The 23,948-nt window shown below is 27.0% G+C and overlaps 1 protein-coding gene across 1 annotated transcript in view; it reads left to right on the top strand.

Moving 5' to 3' along the window:
- Positions 1-6,813: 6,813 nt before the first annotated feature.
- LOC145844718 (dynactin subunit 1-like) overlaps positions 6,814-23,948 on the top strand; it is a 33,263-nt gene continuing 16,128 nt past the window's right edge. Inside the window, exons 1-18 of the mRNA XM_082952132.1 lie at positions 6,814-6,920; positions 7,762-7,856; positions 8,307-8,363; positions 9,322-9,419; positions 10,570-10,748; positions 11,016-11,115; positions 12,059-12,184; positions 12,626-12,754; positions 13,100-13,260; positions 14,890-15,016; positions 15,840-15,965; positions 16,277-16,438; positions 16,679-16,840; positions 17,417-17,594; positions 18,128-18,281; positions 18,713-18,881; positions 19,849-19,980; positions 23,589-23,723. Of these exons, the coding sequence (XP_082808258.1) occupies positions 6,829-6,920; positions 7,762-7,856; positions 8,307-8,363; positions 9,322-9,419; positions 10,570-10,748; positions 11,016-11,115; positions 12,059-12,184; positions 12,626-12,754; positions 13,100-13,260; positions 14,890-15,016; positions 15,840-15,965; positions 16,277-16,438; positions 16,679-16,840; positions 17,417-17,594; positions 18,128-18,281; positions 18,713-18,881; positions 19,849-19,980; positions 23,589-23,723 (2,382 nt within the window). The 5' untranslated portion in view covers positions 6,814-6,828. The remainder of the gene's footprint in view (positions 6,921-7,761; positions 7,857-8,306; positions 8,364-9,321; positions 9,420-10,569; positions 10,749-11,015; positions 11,116-12,058; positions 12,185-12,625; positions 12,755-13,099; positions 13,261-14,889; positions 15,017-15,839; positions 15,966-16,276; positions 16,439-16,678; positions 16,841-17,416; positions 17,595-18,127; positions 18,282-18,712; positions 18,882-19,848; positions 19,981-23,588; positions 23,724-23,948) is intronic.

Below are 23,948 nucleotides of genomic sequence, written 5' to 3' on the forward strand. Positions count from 1 at the left end.
TAGTTAAAACTTCAAATAAGTTAAGGTAAAGTAGAAGTATTTTTATCTCCTCTTGAACAGCTTAAAAGTGAAATTGATAAACAGTTTATTGACGTTTTTCAATTAAACGTCCCAAAGTGATCCCTTCGGAGCAGATCTTTATGTAGTAAAAGTTGACTTACAGGAAACCTTTTTAGAATTACAAATTGACCTTGAACTTAAAGTAAATTTTTTCAAAGAACAATATGAAAGCTCTTTGACTTAACAAAAATTAAGACAAAAGTTACCAATCATTTGGGATGAAGTTAGATTGTTGTTTATAATATTTCCTTCTAGCTTTGTTGTTGAGAAAGCTTTTAGTTCAGTTATCAACAACTTGAGCAAAAGATCTAATCTAGATTTTTGTAAAGGAGGTGACTTAAGGCTTTATTTGACTGATTTAAAACCAGGTATAGAAAATCTTGCAAGCAGTCATAAAGCTCATCCTTCACATTTGATTAAACTTCAGTAGCAGACATTATCTTATGTAAGTTTTTTTATTGTATTAGATTTTTATAAATAATTCTTATTCAACCTTGTTTGTATTGTAATTTTGTAGTCTTTTTACAAAAACAATTTAATAAAGTTATTTATTCTACAACACGTTTGCTTAATGCCTAATAAATATTAATTATGGTAGACTTCCTCTCGAGTTCGTACTTTTTACCAAAAAAAAGTGAAATTAATATTTTCTTAAATTTAAGTTAAATAAAGTCTATTACTTACTAAGTATTTATAAAAAAAATTTATAATATTTAAAAGCTTATATGTATTTTTTTTAAGGAATTTTTATTTTATGTTTTAGTTGATTTTATGTTTATTCATAACATTATTGCATTATAAAATATTAAAATTTGCCATTTTGTACAAAAAACGATAATGATTTTTTGAGTTCGCACTTTTTGATTTTGTTCAAAGTGCGAACTCAAGCGGAAGTCCACTGTATTTATTAAGTGCTTTATACTTTACAGTTATTAAAAATTTTATTTTGACCTGTTTAATTTTGTAGTTTATATTTGTCATTTTACATTACAATAAATTTTTTTTTGACATAGTGAGTAAAATATTTGTTTGAAAGATATTTATTTAACAGATTTTTTATTACTTGTTTATCTGTATATATAAAATAATTTTGATAACCATTAAAGATTTTATTTCAAAAAAAATATTTGGCTTTAAAAGATTATAGATTGGAGGTCTTTTTAATTTTTCACTTAAAGGATTCTTAAAATAAATTTTATTTTTAAACTTGATTTATTATTGGTAAAAAAAAATATATTCTAAGGAATTTTAAACTATTAGTACAACTGTTTTTGTTTTATCTTAAATCAGAATATTTTGACAATTAAAATGTGTTGTTTATTTTAATATTTCTACATAAGCTTTTAATTTTTCACTATTTTCTTATGTTAAATTATTTTAGGACTGAATGCTAGAAAAAAAAAACAATTTTGAACAGAATTAAATGAGCCATCGAAAAGACTGCTACAGTTAAAAAACAAAATTTAAACCTTTTTAAAAGTTTATTTTTAATTGATTACTTTCTCTTCACAGTTTTAGATATAAAACCTTTAGTTTTTATTTTATAAATTTAAATCAATAAAAAATATTGTTAGAATTAAGGTTTAGTTTTTTGAAGGTTATTCCAAGTCTAATACTATTTCATGGTATTCTACTACAAAACATATAGTTTAAAAAGGTCAAAATTATATTTATAACTTTATAACTAACTTGCTTATAACTTCTTATTTAAATTATAAGTTTACTTCATTAAGAGAAGTTAAAGATAAAACCACTTTTCATTTGAGATAATCAACCAGTCGGTCAAACATTTTAAAACTAGATAAGCAATGATGTTTTAATTTTTATCCAATTATGTGCAAAATAATCTCTTCATTCTTTTGTAGTTTTTTTAATGTTTGTTATAGTATTTTTAAAATATGCCTAGATATATATAAGTATATTGTTCGGCTTAAATAAGTTACTTAGCATTATCTTCTAAATGTCCGAAATCCGTTATATGAAAGATTATTATAATGTCAGGTTTTAGATGGGTGACGTACTGTCAAGATCAAGTCAAATTTGGGCCCGCTAAGTAACTTGAAAACCACTTGTGTTAAAACTGTCCTGGACATGACGTTAAAAGTTATCCGTGGTATGCGACCCAATAACCGAAAGGTTTTTAGTGCACCAGGTCCTAGGACCAGATATCTTAAACGTTTTTTTCATTGTTCAATATTGTTATTTTTATTGAGAAAACAAATATAGTTAAGTTTTTTGATACTTATTATCTTGAAATACGCTTTCAACTTGGTTTTCAGTTCAAAATAGTACTTCATTGATCACAATGATACTAAATCATGTCATTACAAATTTGCTCGAGTTTTCTAATCTTCTTTGATGTTAGTTATTTAAAATATGCAGCCCGCAAGTAAATTTTTTAATAAGTCCACATTATAAAGGATTTTTATTAAAAATGACTTGCTGATTACAAAAATCATTTACCACTAACCTAAAAGTTCATTAGTTTTATAACAATTCATATCTAAAAAGAATTGATTACAATTACACAAATCTTTTTAATAATTAAGTATTTTAATACACTTTACTGGGCTTATAAGAAAATAATTGTAATTTATTTTTTCAAGCACTGTAAATTAATTTGAACACAGTTCAAAAATGCGTGCAAAAGAATAACCAGACTAAAATACATTTTGAACACAACTTTTTTGGCTTAAAAGTGCGTAATCGAGAGAAAAATTACTTTATAAAATCATGGGGGGCGATTTTTTTCAAACTTGGCGAAAAGGGGGCGATTTAGTAAATGACTTTGGGAAACCCTGAGTTAGAATTAAAGTTTTAATGTTATATTCAAAATCCGTGATTCTAATTTAACTTTTTGCAGTAAGTTCAATTTATTTTAAATTTTATTTTAGAGATTGTAGGAAAATTTGTGAAGTTTAAAATCAATACTACATCTTTTATAGAACTGCATAAAAAGTTTACTTACATTATAAAACACCTGTAGTGTGATAATGTAGTGTTGCGGTCTACTGTGATGTAATAGTTGTATTTCTGCGATGTACTGTGATGTGATAGTTGTATTGTGGCGGTATACTGTGGTGTGATAGTTGTATTTCTGCGATGTACTGTGATGTGATAGTTGTATTGTTGCGGTATACTGTGATGTGATAGTTGTAATATTGTAATCTACTGTGATGTGATAGTTGTAGTCAGAATGAATGTTTTTTCGATATTTATTAAAAATGTTTTTACTTTTTAACTCTCGCAGACGAGTTTATCAAAAATCAAAAAATTGAGAAAATAATTTTAAAAATTATGCTTAACAACACTGGTTGAAATCCAAGAAACCCTCAAAGCCTTAGCGTTTGTTACACTTATTTTTTAAACATATATTTTCACTATTCACATTATACAGACATATTTGATAATCATTGTTTTAAAGGGTTTCGAAAGGAAAAGTATTTTAATCAAAACAACCAAAGTTTTTTTTTCAATTGTATTTACGTTAAGATAATTGTGTGATCAGAACAAATTACACTAATATACACAAAAAAATTATGTAAAATAATCATAAGATTGTGTATAATTAGGTTGGTCATAGGATTAAATCTAAATTCTTTTCGGTTTTTTGAAGCACAAGTTTTTTTGATTATTTTTAGAATAAAACTTATCTTAAGGTAAAAAAAATATTTTGTACAGCATAAAAATACTGAAAAGCTACTGTAATAATACTTTAAGTGTATTTTACAATATTTAAAGCTCTAAATGATATAAAATAGGAAATATGTAATATATTTTTTGTATCTAATCTAAATATCATTATTTTCCAGTAAATGTTTCAGGTTTTATGGTAATCCTTTATAATGAACACAAAAAGACTTAATTTTTAAACAACTTTATACATCCAAGACTTGAATGCAAGGTCTAAACTTAAATCATTTCATTTCGAAAGTTCAAAATTTTTGGTCAACTACATACTCGAAGAATAAATGTAAATTATCTGAATTCTTGCGAGTCTCTAAACCATAACTGAAGAAATTAATTGAATGGATAGAATGTAGACTGTTTAGTTTGTCTATTCTGAAAAACAAAATTCACAACTTGTTTGATTAAAGCTACATAACTTCACTAAAAGTCTCAGAACACAAAATTTTAAAGAAAAAATAAAATAATTAATTAACCAACGCCTAAATTTTAAAACATCTGGCCCGCCCTCAAGTAATACTACTTTCGTAAAAGTTCTCGGTTTTGTTTCGAAATTGGGTACAACATTTTATCATAGTAGAGAAAACCCCCTTTAAATACTTCAAGCATCTTTGTAGTTGTTATTGCTGTTTGCAACAAAAAATCAATAGATCTATTTGAAAAAGATTTACAATTTGGAAGTTCAGTGAAACAGTTTAATTGTGTTTATTAATGTAATCAAATTTTCATTTTTAAAAAACAATAATCTCAAACTATACCGTTACTACATCTATCATTTTGTTAATGACATGGAGGGGTATTTGTTTTGGTAGGAACTACAGCATAAATTTGATTGGGAAAACATGTATTAAAAGTATTAAAAAGTATTAAAACATGTATAAAGACATGGACAAGACATTAAAGGGTATCTGTAATGTGCGGCTTGATAATTAAAAGGTTATTTGTGCACCAGGGTCCTAGAATCACATATTTTGAATTGTTTTTTGTAACTTAATAAACTATATTGACGTAATTGATTATTTCAACTAACAAATATATATGATTGTTGTGTTAGTTTATTCACTTACTCTTAATTAAAGTAATCTGTGATGTATTATTATATTTTAATTACTATTGATAAATCCCGTAAACTTAAATAGTCTAATGAGTAATAATTTAATTAGAATTTTGTAGTCCTGTAACACACCATTTTGAAAAATTTGTTAACTTGGTTATATATCATAAAAATAAATTAGTTTTTTTTACCACTTTATTGCTTTATAGTTTATAGTTTAAGTTGTTTTATTATATTTTTAGTTTGTAAAACTTTTATTTTTATCAGTGTGAAAAACAAGACAAAGTGTTAACAAGAAAAAAAAAAAAAAAATTTTTTTTACGCTTCTAAAAAGTTTTACTTATCTTATGCTTTTTAAACTTTCAAAGAAAAGTGAGTATAAAATTTTTATTATACGTCTTAATTATTTGATCTTGGTCTTGTTTTTTAACTAAGTTGAATTGATCATATTGAGGTATATTATTTAAGTTTATATCTCAAGTCTTATATAGAGTTTGTTTAAAAGTAGTACACAGTATAAATATGCAATAAAATTTTAGTAATAATGATTTCATGTATACAATTGTCAATTTTTTCATAAGTTTTATTGTTTGTACTGTATTTTCAGGTTTGAAAATTTTCTTATTTCAACCTATTTTTTAACTTCATTAATCATTATGTACTTTACGCTAATGTCAGGGTTGCTACACACTCTGGACACTGATAATTTTTTTGTTAGTTTTTGAATGTTTTGAAGTTAGTGATCATCTCAGGATGACTCAGGACAGCTCAATGTAACTCAGGATGTGTTGATTTTTTCAATGCTTATTCAGGATAGTTTATATATATTTTTTTATGGAAAACTCAGGATAGTTTTAGGTTTTTCTTAATAACCACAGGAATTTTTTTTTAGATTTTGATTGATCTTTAGTTGATCCAGATTCAATATTTTGTCATTTTATTAACTTGACTTCAATTTTTGAAAAGTAAAACAAAACTTATATAAAGGTTTGAAAAAGTCTCAGATTGAATATTTTGGTTATAAGTTTTTTGACTCAAAAAGTGGCAACCCTGTATCTTCAAAAAAGCATGTAGTATCTTACCTACATAACAAACTCATGAAGTAGTGAAGTAATTAAATTTAAAATAAACTCTATTGTTTTAAAAATTGAAATAAAATTCAAATGTTGCAATATTAAAGTAAAATTTTTGTATAGTGATAACTTGATAGACATTTATTATTGTTTTACTTAAAAAAGCATATAGTATCTATCTAGTCCTTTAGTAGAACTTAAACAGAAGCCTTAGTACTAAATTTTTATTGTAACTAAATATTAAAGACATAGGGACTAAGGCACTTTTTAACAAGTTATTTAAGAAAATTTAATTTAGTTAACAGTTGCTTTTTACCATTTATTATAATGAAAGTTTGTATTTTGGGAATGACGGGAATAAAATTTGAGAGCTCAATAGGTTCTTTATTATATGAGAAAAACACCTTTTTTTTTTTGTCTTACAGTTTTTAGGCAATCTTTTAAAAATTTATCAGTATAGTCTTTAGTTAAAAATAAACAATTGTGTTGTATGAACTTTAATTATTGAGTAATTAAAAAAAAATATGTTTTCATATTTTTTTTTACATTTGTTTTTATCTTAAAAATATGATTTTTTTATAATGCAAGGAACATTTCCATAAAATTTTGAGTCAGTAGCTTGAAAAATGAAGAAAATAAACATTTTGATAAATTTTAAGTTTCCTGGAAATATATTTGGAAAAAGTTAAAGAATTCTAAAGTTGAACTTTGGGTGGAAACTTTTTTTTTCCAAAATTACTATATCACAAAAGTTAATTAAAAGCTTTGATTTTTGTGGAAACTGTCCTACATCTTATACTTTAAATTTTTATTAAAAAGATACTTTTTGATAAAAAATGCCCTTATTCCCCAACACTTATAGATTATTTTTGTCACCTAATGAATAAAACTAAATAATTTATAAGAAGCATAAAAATAAAATTTTATTTTTGTAGTTTGTTATTTTGTTGTAAAATGACTGAAATAAAAGTCGGAATAAAAGTTGAGATAGTTGGGAAGAACTTGAAAGGATCTGTTGCATTTGTTGGTACAACTCAGTTTTCAACGTAAGTTTAAATTTTTTTTTAAATTTTCTGTATAGTTATTTATATTAAATAAAAATTTGTGTTCAATTTAATATAAAGTAAAAAGCTTAATTAAATATAATAATAAATGTACAAATTAACTGTTTTTTTTCATTATATCCGGGTAAAAAATTAAATATCTAATTCCCACATTAATTATTATATATTTGATTAATATTAATTTTCTACAAAAAATGTTAAAGAAATTTTGTTTTAAAGAATAGCAACAAAAACACTTATAAAAGTAATTAATTGTTAAGTTAAGGTTAAGTAATTGTATTTAAAAATTTTAAGTATTTTTTTACTGAAAGCTAAGTTTTAAAAACCTTTAATAATCTTTCTTTGAATTGCTACAAATAAGCATTAGTTATAGACTCATTTTACAAAATTAAGAGCATAATGTTTTAGATATCAGTTTTTATAAAGTAAACCTTGATAAAATAAAATTTCTTAAATTACCTCTTAAGTATGTTTTAAACAATTTCTTAAGTAAAAAAAGCCTTTATAAGTAAATTATCAGGTGTTTATTCTTATGTCAAATTTTCAATTAACATATTTAATTTAATTGCTTATATACTGAAATTTTATGAGGTAAACTATTTTTATAAATTAAATTAAGTCCTTGTTAACATTTTTACTAATATTTTGTTACATATTCGTTTTAGATGTTCATGCTTTAATATCAATATTGGAATTTTTTGTCTTTAAACTAAATTTCTGAGTGTAAGACAGCAAACAATCAAGTAAGATTAGAAAGATTAAACATTGAAAAATTTTAAGTGAAACTTCTTAATTATTAATAAAATCAAACTAAATATTTAAGTGGAGAATGGGTGGGCGTGAAATTGGATGAACCTCTTGGTAAGAACGACGGGGAAGTCCAGGGCAAAAGATACTTTCAATGCGCTCCTAAACACGGTTGGAAATATTTTAAATTTTATTTTAGTTGAATCTAAATTTAGTTTGATATGTTTTCTGTACAATTATAATTTTATAATTGATTTTTAACAATTTTTTTTTACTGCAGTTTTAAATGTGTAACATTGTACTTAAACATTTTTTTTAAGATATATAATTCTTCTTTTAAACTAAATTTTTGATTAGTTAAATCTTCTACCTAAACTTTTTTTTATTTTAATTTGAATGCAAGTAAGTGCTATAAGTCAAACTTCTATCCTTGAACAATTAAAGAGTAATACAAAAATTAACTGCACCAGTTACTCAAATTAATGAATGAAATTGAATTTGTTTAAAAAATAAATTTAGACCTAAAAGTTTACCTATGAAAAAATTTCTACATGATTGCCTGGAAATTATATTATTAGTATTTAGTAATTCATGGTTTAAATAATCTTATTAAAATTTCAGGTGTTTTTGTGAGGCCACACCAAATTCAAGTGATCAGCAGCAGCGTGAGAAGAAAGAGTCAGTTTATTTGTTTTCAGTTATTTTAATGTTTAAAATCTTTAATACAGCTCATATTTTTTTGCTTTTAGTAGTAGTTTATGGTATACTATCAAAATCCACCCCAATAAAATACACCTACTTTCAAAATTCACCCAATTTTTTTTCTTTATTTATTAAATTATTATTTATTTTTTTCAATTTATTTTTATATTCACTATCACTGTTACCCCTAACCCTTACTCGGTAAGCGGTTCTTGAATTTGACTGGGTGGATTTTGAAAGTGTCACAGATTTTGTAGTTTGTTGGCAATAATTTTTTAACAGCTATATTTTTTGTTGGCTGTATACTGATTCAATTGTTTTGTAGGCATGAAAATAGTTTTAGCTATTTAAACTGTAAATAACACAAAATAATCCTTTTAAAAATATAAAAAATTTAAAACTAATTTTTATTTTAACCTAAAATTCTAAATGGACCCAAACTTTACCAAACAAAATGGGAAGACAACTTTTACAATAGTATTTAAAAATCCCTTTTTTTATTCACCTAAAATGTAAACAGATCTGCAAAAACAGCCTAACAAAAGACTTAAATTTTTAATACCAAAAAAGTTGATTTCAAAAAATTTTAACAAACATTAAAATACCCTTAATTTTTTAAGAACATAATAAAAAGCTTTAGTTTTGATAAACCAAAAAGTATGATTTCACATTAAGCTTCAACAAATACTACAATATAATTTTAGCATTTACTTATTTTGCACGCCTCATTTTAAACACTTTAAAGTTCTCTTAATCAATAACCTCAGAATATCTAGTGTAAGTTTCAAATTATGACCTCATGGCCCCCCTTTGGCTCCTTAACTGCTCATGGTCCCCAATGGGGCAGCTTGGTCCACTTAAGGAAACCTGGTTTAAAGAACCATTATGAAAAGTTATTTTTTTGATTTTTGACCCCTATTTTTGAAATCATCAGATCTTGACGATGGTGGCAACAGGTCAAGGATGAAGAGCCCGGCTTCCAGGAAACCGACGAGACAATCACTCGCTCCGCAGAGATCCAGTCAACAACAGGTTGGTTGCAATATTAGTACATGTTAAAATAAACTTTCTGTATATATAAGATGACTGTATTTTATTTAAGGGCATAGGGGGGTAAACACTTTTTTCACAACTTGATCTTATTTTATGTTTTTTTTACTAAGCTACAAGATGCTTTTACAGATTTTAAAAATTCAAAAATTCAAAATAGTTTTTGAGTAGCCGGTCAAAGTCGAAGGTAACAATATTGGAGGCGATTTAAAAATTAAACTAAAATTACAAGTGTTTTGAACGCTAACACAGCACGTTAAAGAAAGATTTCGATTATACACTTAAAATATTTATCCTTTTAAGTTGTTTTGTTACCAGCAGTTATTTTCAGTTATAGATATTTATAATTATAAACATCATAGTTATATTATTGCACAATTAAGCTGCTGACTGTGTAGAACCAAAGTTTTATAACGAATATAGTAATGTTGTGGACCTTTTATAAGCAATCATTAGAGTTATTTTACAAGTTGTTACTCATTTTAGATGGTTGTTTTTTCTTGAAGCTTGTTATAATCACAAAACCAAAGTTTTAAATGTTTTCGATGCTATTACATTAACTAATGCATTTTATTTGATTGTACTTTCTAAGTAGACGTAAAACTAAAGTTTTTAATGTTTCAATGTTAAAAATGAATTTTTATTAGGTTTATATTTTTTTTTAATGTTTCTGAATAGAATTCTTTGAGTATGGAACCAAAGTTACATATGACTAAATGAGTTATAGCTTTAAAATATGTGCTTAAAATAAACATAATGGATAACTAACTGCTTTAATAGCTAAATCTGTTATTTTTCAGTTCATTTTCTAACTGGTAACATGTATATTATGTTTGTTAGATGGAATTAGATTATTGAATGTTTTTAAACTTACATTTAATTAAAACTTAACAAAGTTTTATCATAGAAGATAGATTTTTGTAAGCTTTAATGAATTTTTATGGCTATTATAGCTGAAAGTTTGATTTTTCACTCAATTTTCTAACTGGCAACATATTTTTTCAATCACGTATTCTTGATATATTATTAAAGGTGAGCCACATTTAAGACTTAATTGACAACTAACAGCTATAACAGCTGATTAAAGTTTTTGTTCTTTTCCCACTAGTAGTTATTTTATTTTTTAACCAAGGTGAGCCACCCGGCAAGAAAGAGCATGAGCAGCATGCCTCAGAGGGAGAAGAAGGTTGACAAGCTTCAGAAGGTTGTTGAGAAACCCCCTCAAGTAGAACCAGCAGCTGCAGTGAAGGAAGAAGTCAAGCAGGAACCTCAGCAGGTTGAACAACCTCCTGCGTCTACTGGTGGCTACCAGTTAGTTTTGTACAGTTTTATAATTATATCAGGTTGTTTGCTTTTCTTTCATGAGTGTACCATTCAGTTTTTTTTATTATTATAACGTTTGTTTTTAAAACTCAGTGGTAAATAAAATAATGAAATAGTTTTTTTTTTCCAGTTCTTTTTTTTTACAACATGTTAAATCAGCTATTTCTAATTTTCGGATTGCAATTTGTTTAGTAATTTTTACACATACTTATGTGTTTTTTAAAGTTTCTATTAATTATACTCAATTTTGTACAGGTCCCTGGCTCCTGGAATGAGCATGCTTGAGTTGGAGACACTGAAAGCGCAAGTTAAAGACTGGAAAGAAAAGTACGAAACAATCAGAATGAAAAGACAAGTAAATTGTTGAAAGTTGTATTCATTATTTTGGTTTTAGTTTTGAATCATTTAATGCATAAGTTATTATTCAAAGTTAAAGTAATTTAACTTAATTGTCAACAAATAAAAATACAAGGTTAGTGTTTAATTTTATTTTGCATTTCTTTAACCAATGCAAACTATTAATTTTTGATGAAACAAAAAAATGTTTTTTAACTATATTTATTGTTTTATAAAAACCTCTTGTTGGTACAACCTATACCCTTAACAGGGTTGGCCATTTACCGGGAAACCTGGAATTTGAGAAAATTTAAAATAAAAACTTAGAAAAACCTGGAATTTTAAACAATTTTTACATGTTAGGTAGAAAATTTTCGGTATGACACAAAAAACATATCATATAAATAAATTTTTGGTCATCATCAAAAATTCTTTATGCAAAAACACATTTAAAGTAGCTTTACAGTATCTTTTCAATGTTTTTATACTATCTAACACAGTTTTTTACCTAAAACTTAACTTTTAACTAAAAAAAGACCCAAAAATGTGTACTTTTAAAAACCTGGAGGAAATTTTGAAAACCTGGAAAAATTTTTGAAAACCGAGTGGCAACCCTGCTTTAAGTTAAAAACCGCTAAATTAATATCAAAAAGATTCAGTTAGTTTAAAATAAGTTAGCAAATAAAGTTTGATTTGAAAGCTTGTTATAACTTGTTAAAGCAAAAATAATTACAATCGGAAGATAGAGCGAAACTAAAGGAAGTATAAAATATGATTTTTAAAATGTTAATGATTATTTTATAACAATAATATTTTTAACAAGTTTAAACATTATAGGAAGATAGAATATGTGTTTTAGAATATTTTAATGAGTATACTTAAATAAAAAGTAGTGCATTTTAAATATAAAAAGTCGTACAATACACTTTTTTATATATGATTGTAGTGTAAATACTTAACAGGAAGACAGAGCGAAGCTAAAGGAGGTTGAGAAGATGCGAATCCAAATTCAGCAGCTGACTGATACGAAGACGAGATCAAGTCAGCAAGTTCAGGAAATATCCAAGCAACTGAGGGAAGCGAAAGCTGTCAGTTTTAAAATAACGTATATAATGCGGTTTTAAAGAACCTAAAGTTGTTTAGTATTAGCTGTGTAAAAGCAAGTACATTCTTTTATTTTCAAAAATATAAAATGTTTTGCTTTATTATTTAAAATTTCTTTATCTGAATTAATCAGTGAATAAACTGCTAAAGTTCTCGTTTATTTTAATGAAAATAATTAAATTTAATTAAACTTCTTTTTTATTGTTGCTCATCTTTCTAGAGATACAGGTTTTGATTTTTACAATGTTTTTCTTAAGAGTTTTAAGAATGTAAAAGAAAACTGGCCTTTATGAGTTAATTTTTCACTTATAAGAAAGCATACGGAGTTTTTTTTAACTAATATTTCAAGCAAAGGTTTCCAAACGATTTTTAAATAAACAGAATTAATTTTTGATGATTAAATAATTGATTATAATAACAATCAGGCCATGGACGAAGCAATTGAAGCTAAGGAGAAATATATGGATGATATGAACGATTATTACGAAAATATTGAAATGGCCACATTGGACAAGGAAATGGCGGAAGAGAAAGCTGATTCGCTGCAAACTGAAGTTTGATTTATTTATAATTACTTTAGTTAATGTACGTACATATATTAGTTTATTTTATTTTATTTTTATCTCCTTGTGCACGTATCTATCAAGCACTGAAGTATTATTGTATTTATAAGGGTTGATAAAAGAGAAATAAGTCTGTTAAAAATTTTCAAAAATATATCACTTCATTAACTCTTTAATTTTTTTCCTTAAAAGAAATTATCCATATATCAAGTATTTCATTAATTTATTTTAAAAGATAAGTTGGCGAATATCATTCTAATGTAGCGCTAACGTGTCTTTTTTTAGTTTCGAGAAATTAAAAATAATTTAAAAATTTACTCCACCATTTTCAAACAGAACGAAGCGCTGAAGGAGCGAGTTGAGGAGCTGGAAACGGACCTGGAGATACTGAAGAGTGAAATGGAGGAGGCGACGGAGGGCGACGGGTCGGTTGCCACCAACTACCAGGTGAAGCAGCTGGAGGAGCAGAACAGCAAGTACCGTGACGTCATAATCAAGTTGGTTTGATTGAATTGTTATAAAATGAATTTTAAATTCAGAGACATCATCATTAAGTTAGTTTGATTTTAAATGAATATTATAAAGTGAATTTTAAATACAGAGACATCATCATTAAGTTAGTTTGATTGTAAAGTACAGAGATATTATCATAAAGTGAGTATATATTGTTATAATATTTTCGTTCTTCAAATCTATAACATGTTAATAAATGGTATATGTATAACAATACAAAAATATGTTGTCCTAACATGTCAGAGTACAGAAATGTCATCATAAAGTTGGTCTGATGATATTATCATTATAAAGTGAGTTTAAATAAATATAAAATAGTTAGTTTCGTTAAATATTATCATTATGAGGTTGGTCTGAAATACAGAGGTATTATTATATTGAAATTTTGATTAATTAGTCTAGTTTTTAAAAGTAATAAGGTTAACAAATTAATCATTAAGTTGGTTTGATTGTATTAGAAAATTTGTGTTCCTATAATTTTTATTTGTTACAATACTTGAACAAGTTAACACGTGATACATCATTACACATTTGTGTGATTATAACTTTTGCTATTTATCTAATTTTACTATTTATGACCGGGACATTATCATTAAGTTAGTTTGGTTGTGTTAACATTGTAAAGTGAGTTTTATTTAAAAGTGATATCGTTAAGTGATGAGTTTACTTGTTAGTAAATGCAGGGATATAATGTGGGTTTAAAATGTTTTTAAAAGAGAGTTTGATCAATCATAATTATTATAAAGTTAATTTTAAATATAGAGGTATTTTATAAATAAAGTTTGGATAAATATTATAATTATAAAGTGAGTTTGGATATTTAGCATATCTAGTCATCATTTAGTTTTTAATTCAATAAAATAAAATGCTTACCAAAAGGGCTCTAGGGTGTCTCCTACCTTGAAGTTATCTTAATATAAAAAAATAGTTGTGTAAAATAAATATTATGTAAAACTGACTAAAAAAATTAAATTTCTAGTTGGAAGAAAATTGGCAATCCTATTTGAAAAAAAAAAGTGTTTGACCAGTAGTATTTAAGCCATAGGGGAGTCCACTTTGTTTTTTTTCTAAGTTGAGCTTCTTGTATTGACAAGTTTTATTACAGGTATCGGGAAATTTTTACTTCTTAACAAAACTAGAAGTAATTTTCGAAGTGTAAGTCGTTTAAGTTTAAACAGGATATGTTAAATTTTTATTGTTTAGATTTTTATATAAACTATAAAAAGTGTATACGAAGATTTTATTGTAAAGGTTGTGCTTATTTTATGGTGTGTATTTCTTATAAGTTTTAATTTAGACAAGATAAAATTTCAAAAGTTTATACCGTTAGACATGATTATCAGGTAATTATTTAATATATCTTCGAGGGCATATCATTGAAGATTTAAAGATTAAATTATAAAAGTTGTAAATAAGGTAAAAGGTAAGTTTTATTAAAATAATACTTCAAAATTTACAGTTATGTTTTTTTTACATATTTAAAAAACTGCTGATTATTTTTGTACTATCTGTTATATTTATTTAACTGAGTAAGTTTTTTATCAAAAATAAAATAAATTTAGCATTTGAAAACCTCTGATAATTAAATTTGTAAGAAAACATTTTATAAACAGCTTGAAAGACCTGAATGCGGCTGAAAAGGGCCAGTCGGTCGCCGTGCAAAAGAAGTTGGACGAGAAGGAGAAAGAAGTTGAGAGGTTGAAGGAAAAGAACGAGAAGATATCGCAGAAGTTGAGGGAGGTAGAGTTTTCACATTTTTGTTTTGCTTTAGTGTGAGCGTTTGAATTTTTTGTTTGAAAGTTATAGCGATAATATTAAAGCAGACCGATATTTGTAACCTTTATCTAAACTGTAAAAGTAAATGAAAAAAACAAGTGAAAAAATTACAAGTTAATGCGCTTGAAAGTTTAAGCTGAAGCATACTTGAATATTTTATTTTCAGGTTTCGTGATGTAAGTAGATAAAAATTGATAACAAGAGGTAACTCAAAGCTCTTAACTTTTATGCTTTGTTTTTACTCGGATAACAGCTCTACCGTATCAGTAAAAAGATGTTGTAGAAAAATACAACCTTGGTAACAAGTTGAAAAGCTTGTAGTTGCGCTAAATTATTTTTAACACATCAATTTAGTATTACAGGGTTGCCACTTTACCTGTAATCCTGGAAAAACCTGGAATTTGACAATTTAGGCAAAAAATACCTGGAAAAACCTGGAATTTGGGAAATTTTGAAAAAAAAACATGGAATTTCAAACAATTTTCACATGTTCAGTAGTAAAATTTCGATTTGACTCAAAAAACCTATCATATAAATAAGAAAAATTTGTCATCATTAAAATTTTTTTATATTAAAAAACATATTTAAAGTAGCTTAACAGTATCTTTTCAATGTTTTTATACTATTTAAAAAGTTTCTTACCTTTAAGTTAACTTTAACTAAAGGTAGACCCAAAAATGGGCAGTTTTAAGAACCTGGAAGAAATTGGGAAATCCTGGAAAAATTTTGAAAAAAAGAGTGGCAACCCTAGTATTATTAAAACATATCTTCAAATAATATTTTGCAGGCGGAGCACCTGGGAGACGAGCTGAAGGAGCAGGTGGACGCATCGCTGGCGGCCGAAGAGATGGTTACGGACCTCACCGAGAAAAACATGGAGCTCGAGGAAAAGTTGGAAGATCTCCAGGAGCAGGTTCGGATAAATACAGTGTTGTGTGTATTGTGTAGTAGTTTCGTGCGTGGTAATTTCGTTTTGCAAACAAACTGCCAACAGACTATAGCTTCATATGAATATGATAAAGTTTCGACAAAAAGTAGTAATGGAAAAAACACCTTTAATTTTTTTAATTTTGCGTTTGCTTTACGCAGACAATCAAAACGAACAAAAAATTTTTGTTATTCCCCTGAAATATCTAATAAATAAATTTCGAAAAAAAAAACCGATGATAATAATACCTTTTTTATTTTTTATTATTCCCCCTAAAAAATCTTTTTTATTGAAAGGTGCAAGACTTGGAGGCGATCAACGAAATGAACGAGGAGCTGCAGGAGGGCGCTAAAGAGCAGGAGCTCGAGCTTAGGGAGCAGGTTGACCTTTCAAGGACGAAATTTCTGGCCGCTGAGAGGCGCACGCAAGCGGCGCAGGACAACGCCAACGACTATATTGTGAGTTTTGAAACCAATTAGCTACAGCTCAGAGTTTGTGGGAGATACTTGGGCTTTCTTGGTAGAATTCGTGATTTTCTCGAAGCTTATCTATCTTAATTTGCTGTATGAAGGACAAGTAACTTGTGCACCAAACTTTATATGTTTAAATTTTTATTCTGGAAACCATCAGAGGAAATTTAAGCAAAAATAAACTTTAATAATATTTTCAGTAAAATATTATTTATACAATTCCAACAGGAAACGATCAGCAAGTTCAGGAACCTCGTCAAGGAGCTTCAGGATTCCAACGAGGAACTGAAGAGGGCGCAAGTCGGTAGTGAAGAAGGGGAAAACCCCGAAGAAAAACTCCCCGAGCTGAAACCCGCTGTCGAATACCAGATCAAAATGGTAGAAACTAAAGTGAGTTGCTGCAAAATAGAAATTTTTTTAATCATTTTTTTACCTTTAGTTGTAAAACTTGTTAATAAAAAAAAACTTACTGTCATATAATCAGTTCATTTGAAATAAAACATACGCTAGTGTTGTTGATGTAAAAATTGTTAATAAAGTATATTTAATGCTAATTGTTCTTGTAATCAGTTTAAGTTAGGTGCTAACAAAGTTATGTACTTTATTATGCACCACAATATTCTCATACAGTATCAAACTTCATTAGTTGCTAAATGCGAGAGTCAAAAGAAGAAAAGTTTATCGTGAAAGATTCACTAGAATTTAAGGTCAAAATAGATTAAAAATTATAACATAATATGATACGAACACAACAGGCTTTAAGCCGTTTTTTTTATTTTTTTCTATAAAGCTACAACTATAAAAACACCTAAAACAATTAAACAAAACAAATTTTTTAATAGACATCAGCTCGAATGGTTGAATAAGAATAATTTAATTATGATGATATACCAACAAAGATATCAAAACCTCATTTAATTGATAACATAAGTAAACAAAAAAATCAGAACAAAACATTATTGACAGACGTCAGCTCGGATGGTGGAATCTGAGTTGTCCAAGCTTCAGGTTGAGCAGGCCGAGCTGGAGCTCCACCTAGTGTCAATGTTCATACCTTCCATATTCAGGAGGAGGGGCGGGGACCACGAGTGCGTGCAAACATTGCTGTTGGTGCACAGGATGATGAAAAAGTGTCACATACTTGGTTGGTTTCTGTACTAATTTAATGTACTTTTTTGGTTTTAAAGGTTCATTTAAAAACTCAAACTGTGTCTTATATTAAAATGACTTAAAAATTCTTGTAACTAGTGCAACATACTTGGCTAGTTTTGAAATTATTAAAAATATTAATTTCCATTTAAGTAGTTTGTTGAAATATTGTATTTTAAAGATTTTTTTATAATCTTAGTTATAAATTATTTATTATTATTATTATTATTTATTATTATTATTCATTTATGAATTTTTACTTAAATCCAATGCATACAAACTGTGCTGTTGGCGCACAGGATGATAAAAAAGTTTATTATACCTGGTTGGTTTTGAATGCTTAGTTAAAAACAATGTTTAAATTAGAGTTTTAAAGTTGGGTTAAAAGCTTGAGTCAGTTGACGTAAAGACTCTAATGAAGGGTAAAAAAAATACTAAAATAAATGTATATTTACCAATACATTGATCAACCAATAGTTAAAAAAATATTAATCTATAGTAAATGTAATTTACATAACGTTTATACAGCAAAGCACGTGTTTGACAAGTACAAGCTTGATGAGGTGGCGAGTATTGAGAAATCGGGCGATATGTTGGGTCTACAGGGCGATCAGCTGACTTTTGCCACCAATTTCCATCAGCAACTCGTGTCGTTCAAATTACTGCTCTCAGTTTATTACGAGTTTGTTTGTTTATTTGTTTATTAATAATTAGTAATTTCCACCGAGAACTTGTTTCGTTCAAATTACTGCTCTCAGTTTATTACGAGTTTGTTTGTTTATTTGTTTATTAATAATTAGTAATTTCCACCGAGAACTTGTGTCGTTCAAATTACCGCTGTCTACTTATTACGAGTTTGTTTGTTTATTATTTTTATGAGTATATTTAATTAGTTTCCATCTGCAGCTTGTGTCGCTCAAATTATTGCTGTCAACTTTCAATGAGTTTTTTTATATTTTAGAGTTGGTTTGATTCAAACTTTTCTTACAGAGTATTGATCAAATGTGATTTTGTTATTTTTAATCACAAACTGAACATATTTAGTTTTAGTTAATATAACAGATGTTAAACAAATGTCATGTGGAATTTTTATTAGCTTTATTTTTCAAACAGAATTTTGAACAAATGCGATGTGGAGTTGTATCAGAAGATGGGAACATTGCAGGGTGAGATGGTTCAACACGACAGAACTCTCAACATGTTCTTCCACCATGTCAAGAAGGACACATTGGACGAAACCATGTCTACGGCCCCTTTGAGCAAGAGTCTTCAGTATTTCAAGGTAGGATAGTTTTATTAAAAAAAATGTAAAAAATATACTTTTAAAAGTCTCTTCAGTACTACGAGGTTGTGAAGATTTAATTTCACTGAAAGTTTTTCAGACATATATTTAAAACAACATACTAAGCTTGCATGCATTCTTCAATATTGCAATGCCTGATATCAATTGAACTAGTACCTATCTTAAGTCTTTTCAGTATTCCAGTATAAAAAATTGAATCTAGTTTATCATGGTCGGGTCAAAAATGCACAGAAGGTTGTTTTTACACTACTAGTCGCTTTTCCACGGCATCAATTTTGCCGTGCCATGACTTAACTTTATCTTTGTTATACAAAAGTCAAAAATGCAAAAATGTCGTTTTGTGAAAAAGTGATTCCATTCAAAAATGACATATATTTCAAATATCACTCGTTCAAAAGCTTAATAAATGTGTTTATTAGAGTACAATGTATAATCAAGGTTGATTTCGAAATTGTAGTTTTAAGTTTTGAGTTTACAAAATAACAAGTAAACAACGAAGTAAATTTGTTTGTAATACAATTGAGGTCTTTGCAGTACTTCAAGGTGATCTTCTCATACGCTCTTTGTTCATGACTGTTAATAAATATCGATAATAAAAAGTCACTATAAACAAAAAAACAACTACTTTTTTTAATATAAACGCATAAACTGTTTGCAAACATTAGCAAGCACTGAACTCGACCATCAACAACAGTAGCTTACTTGATACTTTACTTATTTATTTTTTTGTGTTTTTATACTTTTATAAGCATTTTAACAGTCTACTTTTAGCTTTACGACTGCAACTGGTATTTGCTACTGAAAAAGTAGCGTCGAGTGTTTCTTTATCTTTGAACCACTATTTTAAGCAGTATCAATAGAAAAAACTATTCAAAATTTAAAAATATTAAAATTTGGTTTAAATTATTTCTATACATTTTTATATTTGACTCAAGTATTTTTGTAGCACGTATACGAAGTTCACTTGTCATCGGTGGAAGTCGATTGCAGGGACAAGATGCTGAATCACTGCAGCGAATTGCAATCCACAATACTGCCCATTCAGTTGAACGTTACAAGATTGAAATCGTTTGTTCAGGTTTGCGTTTATTATAAAAAAAAATTTGAAATATTTAACTTGTAAAAAATGTTAAAATCCACAATACTGCCCATTCAGTTGAACGTTACAAGATTGAAATCGTTTGTTCAGGTTTGCGTTTATTATAAAAAAAATTTTGAAATATTTAACTTGTAAAAAATGTTAAAATCCACAATACTGCCCATTCAGTTGAACGTTACAAGATTGAAATCGTTTGTTCAGGTTTGCGTTTATTATAAAAAAAATTTTGAAATATTTAACTTGTAAAAAATGTTAAAATCCACAATACTGCCCATTCAGTTGAACGTTACAAGATTGAAATCGTTTGTTCAGGTTTGTCCTACTAAATTATCTAAACATATACTGTGTGTGTTTATTATAAAACAAGTTTAAAAGTATTTGATTTGATAAACATTATTACAATCCACAATACTGCCCATTCAGTTGAACGTCACAAGATTGAAATCGTTTGTTCAGGTTTGCGTTTATTATAAAAAAAAATTTGAAATATTTAACTTGTAAAAAATGTTAAAATCCACAATACTGCCCATTCAGTTGAACGTTACAAGATTGAAATCGTTTGTTCAGGTTTGCGTTTATTATAAAAAAAATTTTGAAATATTTAACTTGTAAAAAATGTTAAAATCCACAATACTGCCCATTCAGTTGAACGTTACAAGATTGAAATCGTTTGTTCAGGTTTGTCCTACTAAATTATCTAAACATATACTGTGTGTGTTTATTATAAAACAAGTTTAAAAGTATTTGATTTGATAAACATTATTACAATCCACAATACTGCCCATTCAGTTGAACGTCACAAGATTGAAATCGTTTGTTAAGGTTTGCGTTTATTATAAAAAAAATTTTGAAATATTTAACTTGTAAAAAATGTTAAAATCCACAATACTGCCCATTCAGTTGAACGTTACAAGATTGAAATCGTTTGTTCAGGTTTGCGTTTATTATAAAAAAAATTTTGAAATATTTAACTTGTAAAAAATGTTAAAATCCACAATACTGCCCATTCAGTTGAACGTCACAAGATTGAAATCGTTTGTTCAGGTTTGCGTTTATTATAAAAAAAATTTTGAAATATTTAACTTGTAAAAAATGTTAAAATCCACAATACTGCCCATTCAGTTGAACGTTACAAGATTGAAATCGTTTGTTCAGGTTTGTCCTACTAAATTATTTAAACATATACTGTGTTTCTTTATTATAAAACAAGTTTAAAAGTATTTGATTTGATAAACATTATTACAATCCACAATACTGCCCATTCAGTTGAACGTCACAAGATTGAAATCGTTTGTTCAGGTTTGCGTTTATTATAAAGAAAAGTTTTGAAATATTTAACTTGTAAAAAATGTTAAAATCCACAATACTGCCCATTCAGTTGAACGTTACAAGATTGAAATCGTTTGTTCAGGTTTGTCCTACTAAATTATTTAAACATATACTGTGTTTCTTTATTATAAAACAAGTTTAAAAGTAATTGATTTGATAAACATTATTACAATCCACAATACTGCCCATTCAGTTGAACGTCACAAGATTGAAATCGTTTGTTCAGGTTTGTCCTACTAAATTATTTAAACATATACTGTGTTTCTTTATTATAAAACAAGTTTAAAAGTATTTGATTTGATAAACATTATTACAATCCACAATACTGCCCATTCAGTTGAACGTCACAAGATTGAAATCGTTTGTTCAGGTTTGCGTTTATTATAAAAAAAGTTTTGAAATATTTAACTTGTAAAAAATGTTAAAATCCACAATACTGCCCATTCAGTTGAACGTTACAAGATTGAAATCGTTTGTTCAGGTTTGCGTTTATTATAAAAAAAATTTTGAAATATTTAACTTGTAAAAAATGTTAAAATCCACAATACTGCCCATTCAGTTGAACGTCACAAGATTGAAATCGTTTGTTCAGGTTTGCGTTTATTATAAAAAAAATTTTGAAATATTTAACTTGTAAAAAATGTTAAAATCCACAATACTGCCCATTCAGTTGAACGTCACAAGATTGAAATCTTTTGTTCAGGTTTGTCCTACTAAATTATTTAAACATATACTGTGTTTCTTTATTATAAAACAAGTTTAAAAGTAATTGATTTGATAAACATTATTACAATCCACAATACTGCCCATTCAGTTGAACGTCACAAGATTGAAATCGTTTGTTCAGGTTTGCGTTTATTATAAAAAAAGTTTTGAAATATTTAACTTGTAAAAAATGTTAAAATCCACAATACTGCCCATTCAGTTGAACGTTACAACATTGAAATCGTTTGTTCAGGTTTCAAAATTTATTCTGATAGATTATTATCACACCAAATTTTTACTTACGGTTATTTCTGAAATTATAATTATTTTGACAAGTCGTTTTTTATGGGTTGTGCTTCATTTTACTTGACTCATTTTAAAAATTGTAAAAGTTTCAACTGGTTTTCAAGTTATGTATAATTGTAAGATTAAAGTTGAAATCAGTTTTAGTAGTGAGTTTGTTTTAAAACTATTTTTTTCTTAAAAAATTTTCTTGAATATTGACCTAGTTTTATACTTGCGTTTTCTAAAAGTCTAAGTTGTTTTTGATAAAATTAAAAAAAGTTTGAACTCTGCATTAAAATATAAGCAGTTTTTTCTAAGCTCTACAAATTCATAAGCTTTTTTTTTTTATAACTCTTTCTTCAAGCGATCTTCAGGGTTGCCACTTTACCTGGAATAACCTGGAATTGGACAATTTAGGCAAAATTAACCTGGAAAAACCTGGAATTTGAGAAACTTGTAAAAAACCTGGAAAAACCTGGAATTTTGATCAAAAAACCTGGAAAACCCTGAAATTTTTCATAATTTAAACATTTTCAGTAGTAAAATTTCAATTTGACACAAAAAATCTATCATATAAATAAAATTTTTTTGTCATCGTCAATTTTTTTTTTATTAAAAAACACATTTAGAGTAAGTTTACAGTATCTTTTCAAAGTTTTTATACTGTTTAACACTGTTTCTTATATAGAAATTAACTTAAAACTAAAAATAGACCTAAAATGTGTACTTTTAAAAACCTGGAAAAAATTTGGAAAACCTGCAAAAATTTTTTAAAAACGAGTGGCAACCCTGGATCTTGCTTTAAGTATATAAACATTGTTATTGAAATTATATAAACAAACAATTAAATTTAGCATATACAGGCAAATTATTGAGTCAAAATGTTGGCAATTTCCTTTTTTACTAAACTGAATTAGTTAAATTTTTAAAATATAAATGCTGCTTTTTAATAACCTTGTTTAGTTTTTTTTAATAATTTCGAATCAATTGTTCAAATGTCGCTGGTAAACGTATACAGGCAAGTCCGAATTCAATTTCTTTAAAATATATTTGTTTAAAAGTTTGTTCATATTGTGTTGTTTACAACACTAACATTTACATATAATAGGACGTTCAGGAAACATCTTTTTACTTATTCTCAATTTTTTGTGATAAAGCTTTAAGTGTTACATGCTGGTTTATTATGATACAAATTAATTTGATTGCATAAAAAAGTTAAAAAATCTATAATGTCAATAAGTACAAATAAATAAATATACATGTAACAGGACGGTCAGGAAACATCAGACGTATCAGTTTTGTTGAAGGACGTTTCAACACTGACCAACGACATACAGCAGTTGAACAAGAAAGCAAAAAGAAAAATTCCCACCTCCTACTCTACTCTCAAGTATGGCAAGGAGGTTCGAGTTTATAATAAAACTTGTGTAATGCTACTGTTTAAATGGTTTAACTTCTTTTACTGTAAATATTATGATAAATTTGTTTCTAATTTAATAGTTTATTAGACAAATACAAATTTAATAGAAGACAAATAGTTTAAAAAAAGTTAGTATAATTTAAACAATAAAGGATAATCATTTTAATAAAATACTTTAAACATTACTGATGCTGGTTTTTGAGTAGTC

The sequence above is a fragment of the Thalia democratica genome, chromosome 9 (genome assembly GCF_965202585.1).
Source record: "Thalia democratica chromosome 9, ktThaDemo2.hap1.1, whole genome shotgun sequence".
Lineage (NCBI taxonomy): Eukaryota > Metazoa > Chordata > Thaliacea > Salpida > Salpidae > Thalia > Thalia democratica.